At 53.8% G+C, this 19007-nt stretch overlaps 1 protein-coding gene across 1 annotated transcript in view; it reads right to left on the bottom strand.

Moving 5' to 3' along the window:
- Positions 1-19007, bottom strand: part of LOXL2 (lysyl oxidase like 2) — a 110670-nt gene that overhangs the window by 1536 nt on the left and 90127 nt on the right. Inside the window, exons 8-13 of the mRNA XM_007167849.2 lie at positions 18619-18786; positions 16637-16802; positions 11772-12015; positions 5333-5448; positions 4021-4157; positions 146-257 (exon numbers count right to left, since the gene is read on the bottom strand). Of these exons, the coding sequence (XP_007167911.2) occupies positions 146-257; positions 4021-4157; positions 5333-5448; positions 11772-12015; positions 16637-16802; positions 18619-18786 (943 nt within the window). The remainder of the gene's footprint in view (positions 1-145; positions 258-4020; positions 4158-5332; positions 5449-11771; positions 12016-16636; positions 16803-18618; positions 18787-19007) is intronic.

Genomic DNA, 19007 nt, shown 5'->3' with positions numbered 1-19007 from the left:
AAGTCTTTACCCAAGTTAGGAAGCTGCTCTGGTTCCTCGAGAAAGTGGGGCAGCTCTTGCCTGTCTCCTGGAGTTGGGCTGCGGCGTGGGGGGGACCTGGCAGGCCTGAGGCGCTGTGCTCCCCAGGAGGGCCCGGGGGCCTTACCTATGTGGCAGTTGTACATCCAGATGCGGTGGCCGTCATAGCGGGTCCTGCACTTCATGACGTTATTGGTGTAGTCAGACTCTGCCACCTCATAGTTGGGGTTGATGACGACCTGGGGGAGAGTCAGGTCGGAGGGGGTCCCGCCTCGGCCACCCTCCGTCCCAGGCCCAGCTGAGATGCTGAGACCAGGCCTGCCCCCAGAGCCGGGCTGACCTCACGAAAGGGAGCAAGCATGGCCGGTGCTGTGTTCCAAGAGCAGCCGGGTGGGCGCGGAGCTGGTCGGAGATGAGGTCGGGGAGGCAGAGGGGGGGGAGGCCTGGAGGAGTGAGACCTCCGCGCACTCTGTCTCGGTGTAATTCACACACACACACACACATACACACACACGCACACACACAATCGTACCCTCTCCTGGGTGCGCTGGGGGTTTGGTACAGAGGCGGGAGCTGGGGCCTGGGGAGGCCATGGAACGGCTGTTGAGGGCGCCAGGGAGCAGGATGTGCTGGGAGGGGTGGGGACAAGGCCCAGGCGCGGTGGGGAGTTGGAGGGGGGCTGCCCCGGGTGCTGGAGACGACACTGCTCCCGGCGGTGTGACATTGGACATGTCCCTTCCACTCTCCAGGCCTCGGTTTGCTCTAGGGGATGCCCTTCCCGCTCACCAGTGCAGGGCCTGGGCTCTGGGGGAGACTGGGCCCGCCTTGCACCCCCTTCCTCTGCATCATCCCAGGTAAGAGGGCATAGGCCAAAGGATCAGGGGCAGGAAGACCATCATTCTGAGGGGGCTTCTGAGAGCGGACAGAAAAGGGAGATTTGGGGTGAGGAACCCAGAGGAGAAAGGGGAGGGAGGGGGAGGGGGAAGGGACAGAAGCTGGGCCTGGGGCTGTGGGCGAAGGTATGGAGGACACAAACGAGACTTTTCCCGAGGACCCTGCCACATGTGGAAGGGCTGAGAGCCCAGGGAGACAAGGGGGGCAGAGCTGCCCTAGGTCAGTGTGATGGGGGAGGGGTAGCCTGCTAGTTAAGGCACATTCTGTAGGTTTGGGGCCCTCAGGACCTTTCCCTCCAGAAGGGCCTGGGCGTGACCCTTTAGTAGGCTGGTTGGGCCCTGCCAGAGCTACTGTGGGAAACGGGCCAGTGGGGCCCCCAGCCCTGCATCCTGGCCAGTGCAGGCCATTCTGGGGGCCCTAGGCTACCCCCGTGACTCTGTGTCTCTAGGTAAGGCGGGTCAGTATCCCGCTCTGGGGTGACCTTACTTTTCTTTGATCTCTTTTCTACCCGACAACCTTAGCTGTCCCCTGTCCCAGCCCATGCATGGCTCATAGACCAGGACAGACAAACCCCCTGTACCAAGGCCCGGGCAGCCCCTTGCCCATGGACAGCCGTGCCCCGAGGGAGCCCACCCAGGTGTCCCTGCGGGGTGACCGTGTGGGCAGTAGGGCCTATCAGGGCCTGCTTGACCCACTTGGGTGCAGGGGTGGGGACTGAAAAGAATGGTCTCCACAATCCCATCAGACTCTCAGATGTATGGTTTCCAATCTCGTGAGGATCAGTGGGCAGTAGCTTTAGTCCCTTAGACAAAAGATCTGCTGTAGTTTACAACAGTGAAGATGTGGAAGCAACCTAAGTGTTCATCAGCAGATGACTGGATAGAGATGTGATACATATATACGCAATGGAATACTACTCTGCCAGAAAAAAGAATGAAATTTTGCAACTTTCAACAACATGGGTGGACTTGGTGGGTATTATGCTTAGTGAAATAAGTCAGAGAAAGAAAAATACTGCATGTTATCACTTATAGGTGGAATCTAAAAAAATGAAACAAACTAGTGAATGTAACAAAAAAGAAACAGACTCACAGATACAGAGAGCAAGCTAGTGGTTACCAATAGGGAGAGGGAAAGGGCAAGATAGGGGTACAAACTACTATGTATGAAATAAATAAGCTACAAGGAAGGATACATTGTACCGCACGGGGAATCGAGCCAATATTTTCTAATAACTATAAATGGAGTATAAGCTAGAAAAATACTGAATCACTATGTTGGACACCTGAAACTAATATAATATGGTAAATCAACTATACCTCAATTTTTAAAAACTTGAAAAAAAAACCCACAAACAAACGAAAAATAAATAAATTGGCAGTGGCAGTGGCAGTGGCAACCTTGTGTTGAAAAAAAGTAAAAAGATCTGCTGTGGATCCAGGAGCCTAGTAACGCAGTGAGCCCTGCCTCTGAGCCTCTGTGCACAGGCCCCTCCGGATGGGACGCCACCTCCTCCTCGGCCCGGCTTTCTCCCGCCGGTGCAGCATTACTGGTGCCTGCACTTGGGTCCACGTGGGAATGGAGAGAACCGGTGACACAGGCCGGGGCTCTCACACGTCTAAAGCTCCACGTCTATCACAAGGGACAGTCTTTTCCATGAACATGCCCCTAATGAGTTCATTTGCTACGTGTGTAGTTTAGGAGTCGAGAACACAGAATATGGAGTCGATGTGACCTGGGTTGGCCTGGCTGTGAAATGCGGGTAATGGTAACACCCATCCCTGGGGGATTACATGAGACCATGGGTTCACAGGGCGTAGGCAGTTTCTGGCCCATCGCTGATCTTCAAGGAGCCGCAGTTATTAAATAGACATTGTCAGAATACACGATGCTACCCGTCCCCCAGGCAAAGGGATAGCAGACCTCAAACCTACACCACCACGCATGGAGTACGTGCCCAGAGACACAGATATTCAAGTTTTTAAATAAAGAGCTCTCTGCTCTTCGGTTGGTCCTCTCCAAGTCTGCGGTTCTGGGCTTGTGGGTGGAAAAGCGCTTGGCTGTCTGATTTTCAGTCTCTGAAATTGACCAGGGAAACTTTCAAAACCCTTCTGCGGTCACTTCCCTGCAGGTGTCGGTTCCTCCCAGGACTGTCTATAGGGTGGGGACCGTGACTGGGCCCTGCGCTGGCTGAACGCCCCCTCAGGAAAGCTTTCAGCACAGAATGACATATTTCTGGTCGCCCACTTGCCACCCAACCACCAAGCTTGAAAGCAAGACGGGTGGGGGTGTGGGAAAAATGAGAAGGCGAAACGAAGCCTCCACAGGCAGGGGTGCACCTGTGCACCAGAAGGGGAGACGGTGGGGATACAGTGCCCCTGGGCTCCTCCAGCAGTCAGGGCCCTGGCTGGAGCACGCAGCTATCTGCGGGAAGGTGGGAGGCCAAGCCCTCTTAGTTCCTCCTCAGGGCGGGCCTTCCCCCTGGACAGCATATGTGGAAGTCCTGGGAAGTCTCCACACAAACAGTCACCGGAAAGGCTGTCTCTAGTCCCTAACAGCCTACCATTATAGATTCATTTCTTCGCATTGAAAATTGCCCCCTCTGCAGATCCTCTTCTATGAGGCAAACGTTTCCGGGAGAGGCAAGTCACAAACACTTGGGAGTGAATGGCTCTTTGTGGGATTGCTTTTAGCCTTGACAGCACAGAGCAAGGCAGGGTGACGGCACTGGGAGAGATGGGGTGGAGGTGAAAGTATAGCTCCAAAGGACACAAGAGGTGTAGGTCGCCTTAGAGTCTGTGCACAAATTCCCGGCCTGAGGACCAAATCTGGCCTTCAGATGCATCTTGATTTGCAAGCACCAGGTGTTAACTGAATTGATGTCTCAGGAGGTCTGCAGTTCCCCAGGGGCCTGCATGTCTCACATACCTAGGTTATCTGGGTGACAGTGACAGCCTCCGGGTGTAGGACTCTGTGCACTTCAGGTGGCCTGGCCTCCATGCGTTTTCTGCCTGGGCACCATCAGAAGGAGGCTACCCACCCACTTGCTAAGGCAGAGACACCCCCTCCCATCAGCGGAGGCCTGGAGCCCCTTCTCATGCCCCTCACCTGGAACAGGTAGTCTCCAGGGGGCACGTCGGTGATGTCGACCCACTGGCAGTCGATATCATGGCGGTACATGTCCCAGCAGCCCATGGTGATGCCCTGCTCGCCGAAGTTGGCACACTCATAACTCTTCTGGATGTCTGAAGGCAGGGGAAGAGGGAAGCCCAGTCACCACGCACCCACGACCCCTCTGCCGGAAGAGGCTTCCTCTGCCATCTGTGCCACCTGCCCACAAAAGGCCCCGAGCAGCCCTGCTGGGTGGGCGACGTCCCCAGACCCCACCCTCAGCATCTCTCCGTTCTCCCAAGCCGACAACCTCGGCTTCATCTGGGGTCGGCAGCCCATCCCTTCTGTGCTCTCCTTTTCATGGAATCCCTCCCTCTTTCCCTACCCACAACCCATTGCTCCCTCCTCCACGAAGCCTTCCCTGGCCACTCTGGCTCACCTTGGCCTTTCCGAGGAATATCAGCCTAGGAATGAAGCGTGTGCTTATCTGGGTAAGTTTTTGGTGTTTATTGTTGAGCTTGATGCTGGGGTCACCTTGTCTCCCTCTGGGGAATCTGCACTTGGATGTGGACTCAGGTCTGGCTTGTTTCTCTGGCCCTTCCTGGGTCAGTCCATTGTCTGGCATATGGTAGGTGCTCAAAACCCATCTGCTGTGTGATTTCCTGGCATGTCAGGGGCCACGTCAACCACTGACAATTCGCACCCATTTATCGAGAGGCTGCCTCGTCTGGGCGCTACTCTGAGCTCCGGCCATGCTGACAAGGGTCATCGAGTCTCCCCTGGGAGAGCCTGGTCAGGCCAGGATGGCAGGTGCGCGCACAGGTGGTCACGGTGCAGGTGTGGCAGCTGACTAAGGGTGTGAGCGCGGTGCTGCCTCTGCCTGGGGCGGTCGGGAGGGCCTGGGAACCTCAGGGCGAGGGCTTAACTTGAACCTGGAGGTAAGAACCAGTGTGGCGGGGGCACTTGTGTTGGGACCCAGGGAGAAGAGGCTGTGGCAGCCAGCGTGGGAGGGGACTGCGTGTCAGGTTCAAGGCTTTGGGCCTTACCCGGGAGGCCACATGGACCCAGCCGTGCCCGTCAGCATAACTCTGGGGACCCAGGTGCCTCTATAGCCAGGCTTTGCCTACCCCCCCCCAGCCCCAGGCTATAGTCATGGGATCCCCAGTGAGGACGGTCATGGGGAGAGTCAGCAGTGGCCGGGGTGACACAGAGACCTGCGCCAGGCCTGGGCTTCCAGCCGGGTGGGCGCACACGGGAGCACCTGAGTCCCTCCAGAGCTCCCCAGCACCACCTGCCCCGCCAGAGATACCTCCTTCACATTCCGTGTCCTCCAAGCAGAAGCTGGCCTTGTGGCCCTCTGCCACCTTGGTGCCGTTGAGGTTCAGCAGGTCGTAGTGGGTGAACACCTCCATGCTGTGGTAGTGCCTGGGGGCGAGAGAGGGGGCCTGGATGTCAGTCTCTGGAGTGACGGCCGCCTGCCAGCGATGGCCCAGCTGGAGCTTTCCCACTGGGGACACCATGAGCAGAGCAGCGTGGTCCAAAGTGGCGGCCAGTGGGCGAGGAGTGGGCAGCGACAGGGCCTTAGGAACGGGGGGATGGAGCCAGTAACCGTGGTGCTTGCGTGGGCTCCGGAGGGGCACAGCCCGCTCACCTCCCCAGGCCTCAGTTCTCCCATCACCTGAATGGGAATAATGATGCACATAATGCACAGGATGCTGTGGGGAAGAGTAAGATAAACTGATGAGCAGAGGGCCCGGCATCAATGATAAGCTCAATACATTAGGACATTTTTAGTAAACGTGTGTAACATCTTCCTGGGTGCTAAAGTGGCTATCACAGCCCATGCCTACTTGACACATTTTCTGCAGACAAATGCAAGTCACTCCTCCATGTCTTTTGAAAACTTTTAAGGTGGGAGTGTGGTCGGGAGGGAGAGAGGCTGCAGAGGGGGAGGAGGGGTGGGAAGGGCAGGCGCTGATGAGTGGGACCCACGCGTGTCCCGAACCAGGTGACGGAGGCAGAAGTCTGTGCTCCTGGCATGGAGTAAATAAAAAAAGGAGGCGAAAAGAGGGCTCTTAGGCCCTGTGGGAGGGAGGGGATGGCAGGCACAGCCTGCGGGCCCTGGAAAGGAGTAGAGGGGGAGAGAGCTTGTACACCCCCGTGGCTCTTCCCTCGGCTGAGTGTTTACCTAATGGTGTGCTATCCGGTCACTTGGGAGGAATTGAGAACAGATGCAGATTCTTGGAAAGGCCTGTGTTTGGTGCAGAATAAACAAGGGAAACACGGCTGCCATGTATTGCCATGGGGCCTTCCTAAAGCTCTTGGTGGCCAGGCCCGTCCTAAGCTGCTACACATGTATCACAAGTGGCTGCAACGCACTCATCTCTGTCATTACAGGGACATTTGGAAAATGGGGAGAAACTGAGGAACAAGGTACCAAGGCTTGGGGAACAGAATCACATGTTTCGTTGCCATGCGAGCTGAGTTCCCCCTGCAGGAAAGAGGGCATGATAGCATGACCCCCCTGTCAGGGGTTCTATAAGGATGCAGTAGGAGAAATCACAGAAATACCTAACGTGGGGCTTGGAACAGAGCAGCACTTAGTACCTGTCAACTCTCTGCTTACTGCTACTACTCCCAGGAGTGATGGAGTCGTGTTTTATTACTGCCACCACCACTACCATTGCTACGATTATTCCCAGGCCCGGACAGCAGCTCCCCCGCCTCCCGGGCCTCAGGTGGTTGGCCTCAGGCTCCCTCCGCTGGATCAGGAGCAGAAGAGGGGAATTAAAAGGACAGGTTTTCAGAGAGGAAATCAGAGGCTCTTTTCCCTTCTTCCTGTGTTGGGCTTGTGCTAAAAAAAAAACGTCAGAAGTTCCTAAGTTGGGCTTTTCCCAGGTCACTCATGTTTCTGGGTAAAAGAATGCTGAGCCAGGGGCCCACAGGGAACAGTCACAAGGATGCATTCTGTGGCAGTTGAAGGGATGACTTTGAAAGAGTCTATTTTGGCTTCTTGAAGGAGCAAGATGAGACAGGAGGTCTGACTCATTGCCTAAAACATGTCTGCCTCTTTCAGAGCCGGGTTTATGTTGTCATGTTTACCGGCTGGAAAGACTGAAGAGGGATAGGTTTATGTTCCGTTGTCTAAACAAAATTCAGACAGAGTCCACAGATGGACTCTTGTAAGGCTGACCTTCTCCCGCTCCCCCTGCTTCCTGCAGACTCGAGTTAAGAGTCTTCCTCAGTTTTTCCCCTGTGGGTATCAGGAGGGAAGCAGCTGGTTGGAGCCCCCCGATGTTAGCTAGCTGAGGGCCGGGAGCCTCTGTGCTTTACCGCCGGGGCATACGTGGACATCAGCCCCGGGGCCACGTTTCCCTCCCAGTGGGTTGGCCGTGGAGCCCAGGGGCACCCACCTTCCACCACCCACACACGCATCCCAGGGGATATGGATCGTGGCTGCTGGGAAGGCCCCTGGTGATCAGGGGAAATTTCCTCTTTTCAGGCTGAGTGTCCTGAACTTTGGAAGTCTAAGAGGGGGCCTGATCCATGGGATAAAGATAGGGAAACTCCGATTCGCAAAGAAATTCCATAAGTCTAAGGCGGGTACCTGACACTAGAGGGCGGTCACTGTAATCTGGATGAGAGGAAGGACAGTCTCCTACCGTGAGACTCCAGATCACAGTATTCTAGGACACGGTACTAGCCGAGGCAGGAGGTGCTGGGTGAACACGTGGATGACAGACAAAGCTAGTCCAGAGCAAGAAGGGAGGTTTGGGTATATTCTCTGTTACCCTAGGTCATCTCGGGCCCAAATAAAACTTTCGATCTGAGCATCAGTGTGCGTTGTAGAGATGTTTCACTCTTTTTCGTTTCCCACACCAGCCACGAGTCCTCCGGTGCCTCCAGGATGGAGAGTCCTGGCCGGCACTCAGTCGTGGTTGGGAAAAGGCTCCCACCCCCATTTCAGAGAATTTGTGGGTGTGTTCCAGCCTCAGGAGGTGCGACCACAAAGGGCAGGGTCCCTCCTGCTTGCTCTGCCCTGCCCTCCTCATGTGCTAGGCAGCCCCTGGCTGGAACAAAGCCCCACGGATAGGATGAGGGCCTAAAATTGGCTCACAGAGGCCGCACTGAATCTGTGGGGCTTTGACCTGATACGGGGGCTGCTCTGCACATGGTAGGGGGTGGGGCGGAATGAAGGAAAGTCCCCCCTTTGTACCCGGGCCATCCCTGACTGGAGGGCTGGCACCTGTGCTGGATGTCACCTCCCTGCCACCCCAGCTCCCAGCTCCTCTCCCGGGCTTCCCCAAGGTGTGAGGGGCGGGGAGACTGAGCCCTGGGACAGAGCAGGGGCTGAGAACCGGGAGAGGCCGGGTTGCTCTGTGCCCAGCTGTCAAAGCTGTGACATCACGTGCCAGGGGAGCAGGTGTGGTCCCACTCCCTGGGACACAAGAAGCAGGAGGGGGACCCCCATCAAGATCATCAGTCAAGGGCCATGTACATGAGAGAGAATGGTGCAGGGCATTTCCCTCTAGGTCTGGCTGGGGAGGAGACTCCTAAGGGGGCCGTTCTCTGTTTCATCTTAGGGCTTTCAAAGAACATAGCTCTGTTCCTCACCATAGCATCAACTACACTGGGAGCTGTAGTTTTCCCCATACACACTGATCTGAGCCAGGGTTCTCAATTTTGGCTCCACAGATGGGCTTCAGTGTCTGTAAATCTGCTGAAATAGGATGTTAAATCTAGAAATAATTTTTTTGAGTGGAGGACGGGCCAGCTTTCATCACACTCCCAAAGGGACCCAATGGAGATTCGGGCCAGGATTCCTGTTGAAAGGTCCTCCCACAGAGCCTGGAGAACGCCCCTGGAGCTCTGGAGGCCAGGGGTGGGGAGTTTCTTATACTCTCTGGGGTCTTATGGTCAGAGGTTCTCAGCCATGGTCCAGGAGGTCGAGGCCTGAAGGAACATATGCTTAGCCAGTATGTTCTTTCCCACCCATCCCTCCCAAACCATTGATTGCAACATCTATAAACAAAGAAAGAAGATAGAACACAGGAAAAGCTGGGGTAGGGGTGGGGAGGAGGGGGCCAGGGTCATTGGAAAACCAGATCAGAAGAAACACTTCCATGATGTCGTCACGTGTATTCTTAGGGAAATGACCATTCCTTGGAGGGCAAGCCTAGGTCACAGGGAGACTCCTACCGTGTGATGTCTGGGTGGAGTGCCACATGCAGGGCAGAGATGCAATTACCTTCTACTTGTAGGCCCACAGGGCACCACTTCCTCCATGTATTCTCCGAAGGAAATCAGGCACCCATATGTCATGGCTTTAATTTTACTCTCTGACTTCCTCCGTGCAGAAGACCTCCATGCTTCTATATAAAGACCAAAACTTCTTTGGCTAATTAGGGCTTTTAGGACATACGGATAGTAATTACAGTTGACCTTTGAACAATGGGGCACGGACCCCCGTGAAGTTGAAAATTCAAATACTGCTATTGCTGCCTCAGAAACAAAGAAGTTGATAAATGACTCACCCGAGGGCAGGAAGCGGAAACCGTTTGGATAGATTCGGGACTCAAACTCTAATTCTTTTGATTCCACGTATTGTAATCTCTAATCAGACATAAACTTTTCCCCACACTGAGTTAATTTAAAAGCTGTATAGGACTTCCCTGGTGGCGCAGTGGTTAAGAACCTGCTTGCCAGCTCTGGGGACATGGGTTCGAGCCTGGTTCGGCAAGATCCCACATGTCGTGGAGCAACTAAGCCCATGCACCGCAACTACCGAGCCTGCGTTCTAGAGCCTGCAAGCCACAACTACTGAGCCCGCGTGCCACAACTACTGAAGCCCGCGCGCCTAGAGCCTGTGCTCTGCAATAAGAGAAGCCACCGCAGTGAGAAGCCTGCACACCGCAACGAAGAGTAGCCCCCGCTTGCCGCAACTAGAGAAAGCCCGCATGCACAGCAACCAAGACCCAATGCAGCCAAAAATTAATAAATTAATTTTTTAAAAAAGCTGTATAATGAAAATGCATATAGTGAGGTACAATACGTACTGAAAAAAATCCACGTATAAGTGGACCTGTGCAGTTCAAACCCGTGTTGTTCAAGGGTCAAATATAAAGGAATATCAGCACCCCTGAGTTCTACCATACTCCTTTTACTTATTTATTTGGCTGCGCCTGGTCTTAGTTGCGGCGTGCGGGATCTTTAGTTGTGACATGCATGTGGGATCTTCCCCGACCAGGGATTGAACCTGGGCCCCCAGCATTGGGAGCACAGAGTCTTGGCCACTGGACCACCAGGGAAGTCCTCCACAGTCCTTTCTTTTGAAATGGATTAAACAACTCTATCCCCAAACAGATTCGAATGTGACTAGGCCGTAAGTTATGACATGAAAAAGCAGCGCAACACAGATTTCTGATGAAGACTGGGCGGAGGTACCAGGAAGAACGCACGCTTGGGAGTCAGAGAGGCCCCCAGTCGGGGTCTCTGCTCCAAGACTTCACCTTGGGCTAGTCCCGTGAACGCAGAGCCGCCGTTTCCAGACCCAGGAAAACGAGGGTTCCCCGCTCTGGCACTTAGAAGGGGGTCAGTAAATGTTAGTTCATATGCCCCTAACTGTGATCATCACATTTTTTTTTTTTTTTTTTTTTGATCATCACATTTTAGAGCTGGAAGGATGCCTGGTGGTCAGCCAGACCGGGGCCTCTCAGACTGCTGTGCACACAGTGTCCTGGTGACCTGTTAACACGCAGATTCTGCTGTGAATCTGCCAAGGACCCTGGATTCAGCGCTGACTGCAGATGCTGCCAGCCCGCCGCCCCCGCTCTGAGAAGCAGGGACCTGGTGCAAAAGCTCCTGTGCGGATGGGATTCTGAGCATAGAGAGCACACTCCCCGTGCCCAGGTCTGTGGCCCCTCACGGTGGGGGGCAGGGAGGGCTGCCGGCTTGAATGGCAGGGGTCTCCCTCCCTTCATTTGCAAAATTGTGCTCCCTCCACCTGCCCAGCTCAGGTCTGAGCAGGAAAATGAGAAACATCAGTGGCAGCCGGATAAGGATTAGGGTAGGAATCAAGGCAAAGGGACAGAAAGAAGGGAGATGAACAGGGAAGCTTCTGTTGGCTCCAGCTAGGGCTGGCTCTGGGATTGTGTTCTGTTCTTCTCCGTGATTTACACAGCACTGGGAACAAAGCCACAGACTGAGGGCTGGAAGGGGTATTAGCAGTCCCAGCTGGCCTGACATCATGCAACTGGTTAGAGGCACAGCTGGGTCGAGAGACCAGGCCTCATGACTCCTGGGCCTTGAACTCTTGTCTCCACACCCACCGCCTTCGTAGAGATGTTTAAAACTTATACTGGTATTTAAAGTACATTCCTAAACGAACTCAGAATCCAACAACTGCAAAACCCCAAGCAGCCTGCAGAGCACGAACTTGCTGTGGACACACTTGAAAACTGTCGACTGAAGGTCAATGGAAGGGCACTGGGTTCTCAAAACAAAGTTTGTCGACGTTGGAGCCAAGAAAGAGAACGGGTTCGGGGAAGAGGAGGTGGACCAGGGCCCCCTGGGAAGAGAGAATGGCGTCTGCAAATGTGGGAGGCCAGTGGGCCGTCCCTCCAGCTGGGGAGAACCCCGCCCCCGGGACCGTGTGGCCTCTCGGCTATCCCTAAGTGACCCTGCGATCCTGGACCCCATCTGGGTGCCTCGGGTTGGCGCAGCCTACGGCGCTGGCAGGGAGGGTTCACCTGTGGCAGTCATGCCAGATCCACGCGTGGCGGCCGTTCTTGGGTCGGAAGTCAGACTGGCCATTGTTGTGGATCTGGGAGGAGAAGCGCAAGAGCCGCCGGTAGCCCGTGGTGGGGTTGGTGTTGGCAGCCGAGGCCGCGAGGCAGTTCTCCTCCATGGCGCACTGAAGCATGAACATGGGCCGGTCCTCCAGGTAGGTGCTCTGCTGCACGATCTCTGCGTTGAGGACCAGGTCGGGGGCAGCTGGGAAGGCAGACACAGGATTCAGACAAGGCCAGAGACCCCCCCACCCCTTCCCGAGTAGGTTCCTTCTGATTCCTGAGCTGGCACTAGCCTCCATCCCTGCCGAGCCTCACTGTCTAGAACCGGCTCGTGGTGTCCCCCCTCCAGGTCACCTTCCTTGTGGATCGCTGCCCCCAATTCCTCTCCCCCTTCTCTGAGAGTCCTCCTGGACGCCTCTGCAGAGCCCAGTGCATGTGCGCAAAACATTGACAGTTGTTCAACGTGGGTAATGGGTGCACGAGGCTTCGTTATATTATTTTCTCTCCTTTTGAGTGGCTTGAGATTTTCCATAATAAAAAGTATACGAAAACAATAAAATTGTGCTATGCAGAGAGAGAACACTCTTAATACCTTGGTCTGATTCTTCCGGGAATGATACAAATGTATTTTCCACCATGTGTAATATTGTACGTAGATTTATAGTCTGCTAATACTGTTTCCTTTAAAACATAACTTGACATATTCCTTTGTTAATAAATATCTGTTACAACATCCATTTCATGGCTCCATAATATTTAATTCATAACCCTATCCCATACTTTTAGATACAAGGGTTGCCTGGAACCTTTCAGTTAAAGATGAAGCTGTGATAAACATCCTGTAGTAAATCTGTGTATGTAACTTTAATTATTTCTTTAGAATATATTTCTATAAATGAAACTGCTGGGGGGCAGGGTTGCATACTTTCAAGGCTCTGATGTATATCAGGTTCTACCAGTTTCCACTCGCACTGTTGCTCTACATGAGAGTTCTCCCCCAGGTACCTCTTTTAAAACAAGCTTGGGGACTTCCCTGGTGGCACAGTGGTTAAGAATCCACCTGCCAATGCAGGAGACACGGCTTTGATCCCTGGTCCGGGAACATCCCACACACTGCAGAGCAACTAAGCCCGTGTGCCACAACTACTGAGCCTGAGCTCTAGAGCCTGCGAGCCACAACTACTGAGCCCGTGCGCCACAACTACTGAAGCCTGCGTGCCTAGAGCCTGTGCTCCGCAACAAGAGAAGCCACTGCAATGAGAAGTCCACACACCGCAACGAACAGTAGCCCCCGCTCGCCGCAACTAGAGAAAGCCTGCACGCAGCAACAAAGACCCAATGCAGCCAAAAATTAATTAAATAAAAAAAAAAAACAAGCCTGACTTACTCAATTAGTGCATTGCGCATAGCAGGTGTTAAAAAAAAAATCACCAATGGCTATAATCTATGTTTGCTAAACAATTGTATTAGAAGGATTAGCTTCTTTACCAAAGGATTAACTGTAAATTTCCCTTTAAAAGTGAGACTGTATTGACCAAAGGATTAACTGTAAGTTTCCCTTTAAAAGTGAGATTGCATTGAACATTTCTAGTGTACTTCAATTCACAAAAATGTTGTATGTGCATCATTTACAAGACCCATCCATCTTTTATTTCCTGACAGGTTGCTTGTAAATTTCTGAAGTGGGGGTCATCTGTGAGCTTTGCTTCGCTCAAGTTCACCAGTGCCCGGAGCACTCCTCGCTTGTCTGCATCTCCTTCCTACGGTCCCCAGGCTGCACATGGAGCCCAGGAGATTTTTAGTGATGGGGCCCCGCCGCCTCTAGAGAGCAAATCCACCTGCAGGGACTGGGTGTGGAACCGCAGGGGAGTGAAAGGGCACTCAAATGGGATGAGGGGTAGGGAGGCTCCCATCTGCTGAGAACGATTTCCTCTTGGAGGGCACAGACCGGGATGCAGCACTGCTGGCACTGAGTGTCCTGGGCACTCCTTTTTTGAGGGTGTTGTGGTCTCTTATTCATTGTCTGTACACCAGTCAGTACTCACTGGACAGCCCCTCAGCTTCCCTCTGAGCTGGGCAGAGGGGTCTCTACCGGACCCTCCTCTTTCCGAGAGGAGGCCAGCCCTCCCTCCAGCTCAGGAGTCTTAAGGTAACATGGCCTGACTTAGCCGGTAGCTCTCTTTCAGCACCTGCCGTGGAATGGGGCCTTGACCTCCCTAACACCCGAAACATCCCCCAGAATCTCATCCGAGGCACGCACTCATCCACCCGTCTATCAAGTATTACAATGAGCACCGCGCTAGCCTCTCTGGACAGTGCTAACAAGGAAGGTCCTATACTATGGCAGGAGAGACAGATAGAGCACATATTCATTACTTAATTATAATCGTGACCAGAGCTTGAAGGAGAAATATGCGGTGTTTTGGGAATTATAACAGGGGACCCAATCTGGGGAGAGGGGTCAGGAAAGACTTCCTTGGAGGCAGTTGCATTTTAGTTGTTCCATGGAGGACGAGCAGAGGTTAGAGGGAACAGCTCTAAGATGCTAATCTCAGTAGCACGTGCCAGGCCCCTGAGGCATGAAGGAGGACCAAGGCCTGCGTGTACTGAGGACGGGTGGGCAGGGAAGGCGGCCTGATATGAGGCCGGACAACACGTGCCTGTGCAAGACCCTGCGTTCACTTAAGTCGGTGGGAAAGCTTGGACAGGGTTGGAACATGAGGCAGCACAAGCAGGGGACCAGCACTGACCCTGGCTTCAGGGAAGGGAAGCAATGGGAGGTCCCAGGGAGGAGGCTCTGTGGTAACACGGTATAGAGGATGGACGGTGGGATGGAAGAAGGTAAAGGGAGTTGAGAAGCTATGGAAAGGTAAAAATCCAGACGGCTCGACTCTGGGGGGTATGATGAGGAAGACAGAGTGATATCAGGGAGAACCTCCAGGTTTAGGATGTAATTGGTTGGATGAGAAAAAGTAATTACAAAGGGTTGCCTGAAGAATATACTTTCTCTTTCTGAATAAAGTATTAAGCCAGATCAGTGTTCCTGGCCCCAGTAAACTTTGCCCCCCTGCAGACTCTGACTGATACCTTCAGTCCAAGCTGAGGGGTTCTCTGAGCAATAGCCCCATGAAGGTCAAATTTTGTCTGCCGTGAGGGTATGACGGGCATTGTTGATCTCATAACTCTCAGTCCTCATAATGAGAAGTTCCTTTTGATCTCAGTATCTAGAATAGTGGACTTCTCTTTGACTCATGGGTTTGTTTCTATTGCATACTGTGAATTATATTAATGACCAGGTTTCCCTCTTCCCTTTGGCTGCTAGGAAGCTCACTGTATGATTGCAATAGTAAATGTATATGAGTCTATAGCAGTAAATGTATAGGACTGTATAGTACATATTTTTTATTAACCTCTCTTGGCTCCATTTTGAGCCACTACCTTTTTGCCAATACCTACTTTTTCTTTAATCTGCTTTAATCTTATGCTACCTTGAATTTTATTTAGGTTTATATTATCTTAATTTCCTTTTGGAAAAAATGATATATTATAAATATAAATAAATTATTAAGCTAAGAAAAGTCTCCTGATGAGGGTGAGACCACTTGGCTTGGATGCTCTCCCCTTGGAAGGCTGGTAAGGGTGGTCATCTCGCTCTCTCCTCTCAGACAGGATGCGATAGCTTGTGATGTCTGCCCAGAGAAGCTCACACTGGAGTTGAGAGTCCTGCCTTACAAGGGTTAGGAGATGCTGAGTGGGTCTAAAAGGGGTTGATGGGAGAAGTGACTGAGTTCAAGTTTAATCTTCTCTCTAGTTCTCCGTGATGGTAAACAACAGTGCATCACTGTTTCTTAAGTGCTTGTGTGTATTTGTTGTCACATCTAATTTCCAGTTTCTAGGAAAAACAACAAAGACTGTGGATTACAGCAGTTAACTAACTTTGCCAAGATCAGCTAATAGTGGCAGGCAGGGTCTGGTCTGGAGTTCTCTGGCCAGACTCCAGGCCTCTCCTACCTCCCAGGTTCACAAGGGAATCATATGATAAGGCAAGGACAGGGGGATCCAGAGAATAACATGCCTGCAGTGCTGTCAATGGGTCCTCTCAGCATGGAAGGGAACATACTGAGATGGTCATTCTGAATCCTGGCTGGGGTGGGGGAGGGGTGGGATGGGATTCCCTTCTATATTGTCAAGCTCTCTAAGATTCCCAGGGAGTCACCAGGAGGCTAAATCACCGCCAGGGTGTGAAAACAGACAGGAAATGATCTTTCTTTTTCTTTTTCTGTTTTTTTGGCCGCACCGCACACAGCATGCGGGATCTTAGTTCCCCGACCAGGGATTGAACCCGTGCCCCTTGCATTGGGAGCATGGAGTCTTAACCACTGAACCGCCAGGGAAGTCCCAGGAAATGATGTATGGAGCAGGGCGGAAGGAAGGAAGCTGACACTCACCAAGCACTTAGCGTGTGCTTCACCTGTTAACCCAGAAGCATGCTCCCCAGAAGAACAAGTTCTTAGTCACTAAATTCGCCCTAAGGCCACTTAAATAATCTACAGTGACCCAGCCTTTGAACCTAAGGCTCCCAGACTCCCAAGTCCTCCCTCCTGCCTTCCTCTCCACTGTCATCGGGCAAGATTCCAGGTTGTGGGTGCGGGTAGTTCCTCCTGCCCCCGACTCTTCCACTTAACACGAATCCATCTCTGCTTTCCTCTTTTGCTCGGCTCATAGCAGATGCCTCAGAGCCTTGCAAGGAATCATCAGTGAGACTCTGATCCCCTACTGGAGCCTGGCAGGGAGGGTGGGCTATGACACCCAGGAGCTCTCACTTTCTGAGCAGGCAACTCCAGCCCCGTGCTGCACCCCGCCCTCGGGGCAGGCCAAGTCCTCTCCGTCGTGGCGGCAGTGCGCCAGGGACAGCTCTGTTCCTGAGCACTTCACTCCGCTCATGACCACCTTGTTGGCGTTGATATTTCCGTGCCAATACCAGGTCTCCTGGATGAATCAACAACAGCAACAAAATGGGCAGTACGTCACCTAGAAACGTCATTTTCCCATAGTCTATCAAATTTCAGCCTCACAAAAGTCCCAAGCCTTTATGATCCCATTATTCAGATGGAGACAGCCAAGGCACAAAGAGTCACTTACCCAAGTCATGCAGCTTGTTGGTGGCAGTGCGAGTGAGACCCTCACGCTGGATTCTGCCCCTCCCCCCTTCTGGAAAGCACAGCTAAGGGTGTGTTCAATGCTGTGTGTCGGGAATGGCAGCTCATGCTGCCCACTCCCTCTCCCTGAGCCCGGGGCAGACGTTACTAATCAATCACAGCACTCTCCTCTAAGCCTGACTGTGCTCTCAGAATCCTTCTCAACACAGTGCTCCAGGAATACACTGCCAATTGATCAGAACTGGCAGGAGAGAAGAAATCTATTCACATATGTCAACAGTTAGTTCCATGTTCATAAATCTCATTGGTTCTGTTTCTCTAAAGAACCTGACTACACACCCTGATCCTCTAGAGAGGAAACTGGGGCCTCGGGAAGGGATAGGGCTTGCAATCAGGGGCGGATTTGGGACTGATATCAGGGGCAGGCCCGTTCACAACCTCAGCTGTGAGGCCCAGGTGTCTCAGGAACGAGCTGACGGGGAACAGAAATAGCCAGACAGCCACTCTGTTGTAATGAGCACTGTTTTTCGACTCTCCTTGAAGAACCAGAGAGCACCCTGGCTTGTCATAAGCAGTATTAGCAGAAACATTACATGGCCCTGCGAAGCCAGGCTCCCAGAGGGCCCCGGGTACCGGAGGCCTGCCCCTTCTGGATGCTGGCGGGGCGAGCCACAGGGCAGTCCCTGCTCAGGACTCAGCACCTACCCTGGGCCCTGGGCAGCCCGCAGGCGGCAGTCAGGCTCAGCGAGGCTGCCTGAGTCCTCCCACGTCCCTTCCTAAGAAACCCCTTCCCCGAGCAGCCCACCTGGGCACAGGGGCTGAAGTCAGGGTTAGCAAAGCAAGATGGGGGAGCTTCAGACATTTTCTGGTTCTGGGAGAAGCTGAAGGAAAGCGTTTAGAGCCAGGATACTGAGGACCTGGGACTACTCATTCCACGTCACGGGGAGGCGTAGAAAAGTGGCTGCTTTGCCCCAGATCATTGCGCAGCCGGCTGGTAGAGCTCCGGTTGGGAATAGACCCGGAGCCTCCGGGCTCCCTCACCTCCGGCCCCCAGCCTCTCTCTGACAATGTTCCCTCGTAGGATGGGGTCCCGAAAGCAATGATTTTTGAAGCTGAGGCGCTGCTTGTCTTTCTTCTGACGGGGGCAGGAGCTTAATTGCCCTCAGCTGAGTCCCTCTCTTTAGGGAAGGGCCGGCGGGGAGGAGGGTGCAGCGGCTGTGAAGGGGCCCTGGACGAGGGTTGGGGATTTACCAGCCAACCAAGGAGAGGGTGCGGGGATGTGGTCACCGTGGGGAAGCATGTTCTGGGTGAGCTAAGGCGTCTGGGGGGTTGGGCTGCGTGGGCGCCCCTGCCCCACAGGACTGAGTGGCTTCCGTCTGCAAGAGGCATATCAGGACGGCCCGGGAGGAGCCCTTGGCACAGTGCGAATCCCAGCGCGCAGAGCTGAGACCGTGAAACCAGCGTCCAGAGAGCACGTGACCCACCCAAGGACTCGGGGCTGTGGAGAGCGGCGTGGGAGCCAGGATGAGGCTCTTCCTCCGAGCCCATGGCTCTCTGTCTCCTGGGGTTCGTGGAAGATGGGGGCTGACGAGAGATGGGCAGGATCAGACTGGATGGAGGGTTCAAGGCCCTCGGGGATTTCTCACCTGGAAGGCGTTGCTGGCAAACCCCAGGCCCAGCTGCCGGCAGACCACCATGGCCTCCACGATGCCCCAGTTCTCGCCGCACACTGTCCCCCACACGAGGGACCCGTTCCTCTCCACCAGCACCTCCACTCGGCCTTCGTAGGGGTTTCGGCCCCCGTTCAGGCGCAGCTGTGGAGAGAAAGGAAGGCAAGATCGCCACGAGGGGAAGGCAGGTTGACGCCCCGCCGTACTGCCCTCAGTCCCAGTTTCCCCAAGGCAGGGGGTCCTGCCTGAGACACAGATCCCGCAGCATCGCTGAGAGCCTACTGTGTGCCGCAGGCATCGTGCCCAGCGTGGTCTTCTGTATTCGGTCCCCCTCCCCCGCCCCACCGCAGGCATCCTGGGGCCCT

Source organism: Balaenoptera acutorostrata, chromosome 6, assembly GCF_949987535.1.
Source record: "Balaenoptera acutorostrata chromosome 6, mBalAcu1.1, whole genome shotgun sequence".
Lineage (NCBI taxonomy): Eukaryota > Metazoa > Chordata > Mammalia > Artiodactyla > Balaenopteridae > Balaenoptera > Balaenoptera acutorostrata.
Note: the sequence above shows the minus strand (reverse complement) of the source record. Positions and strands in the feature narration are given on the sequence as shown.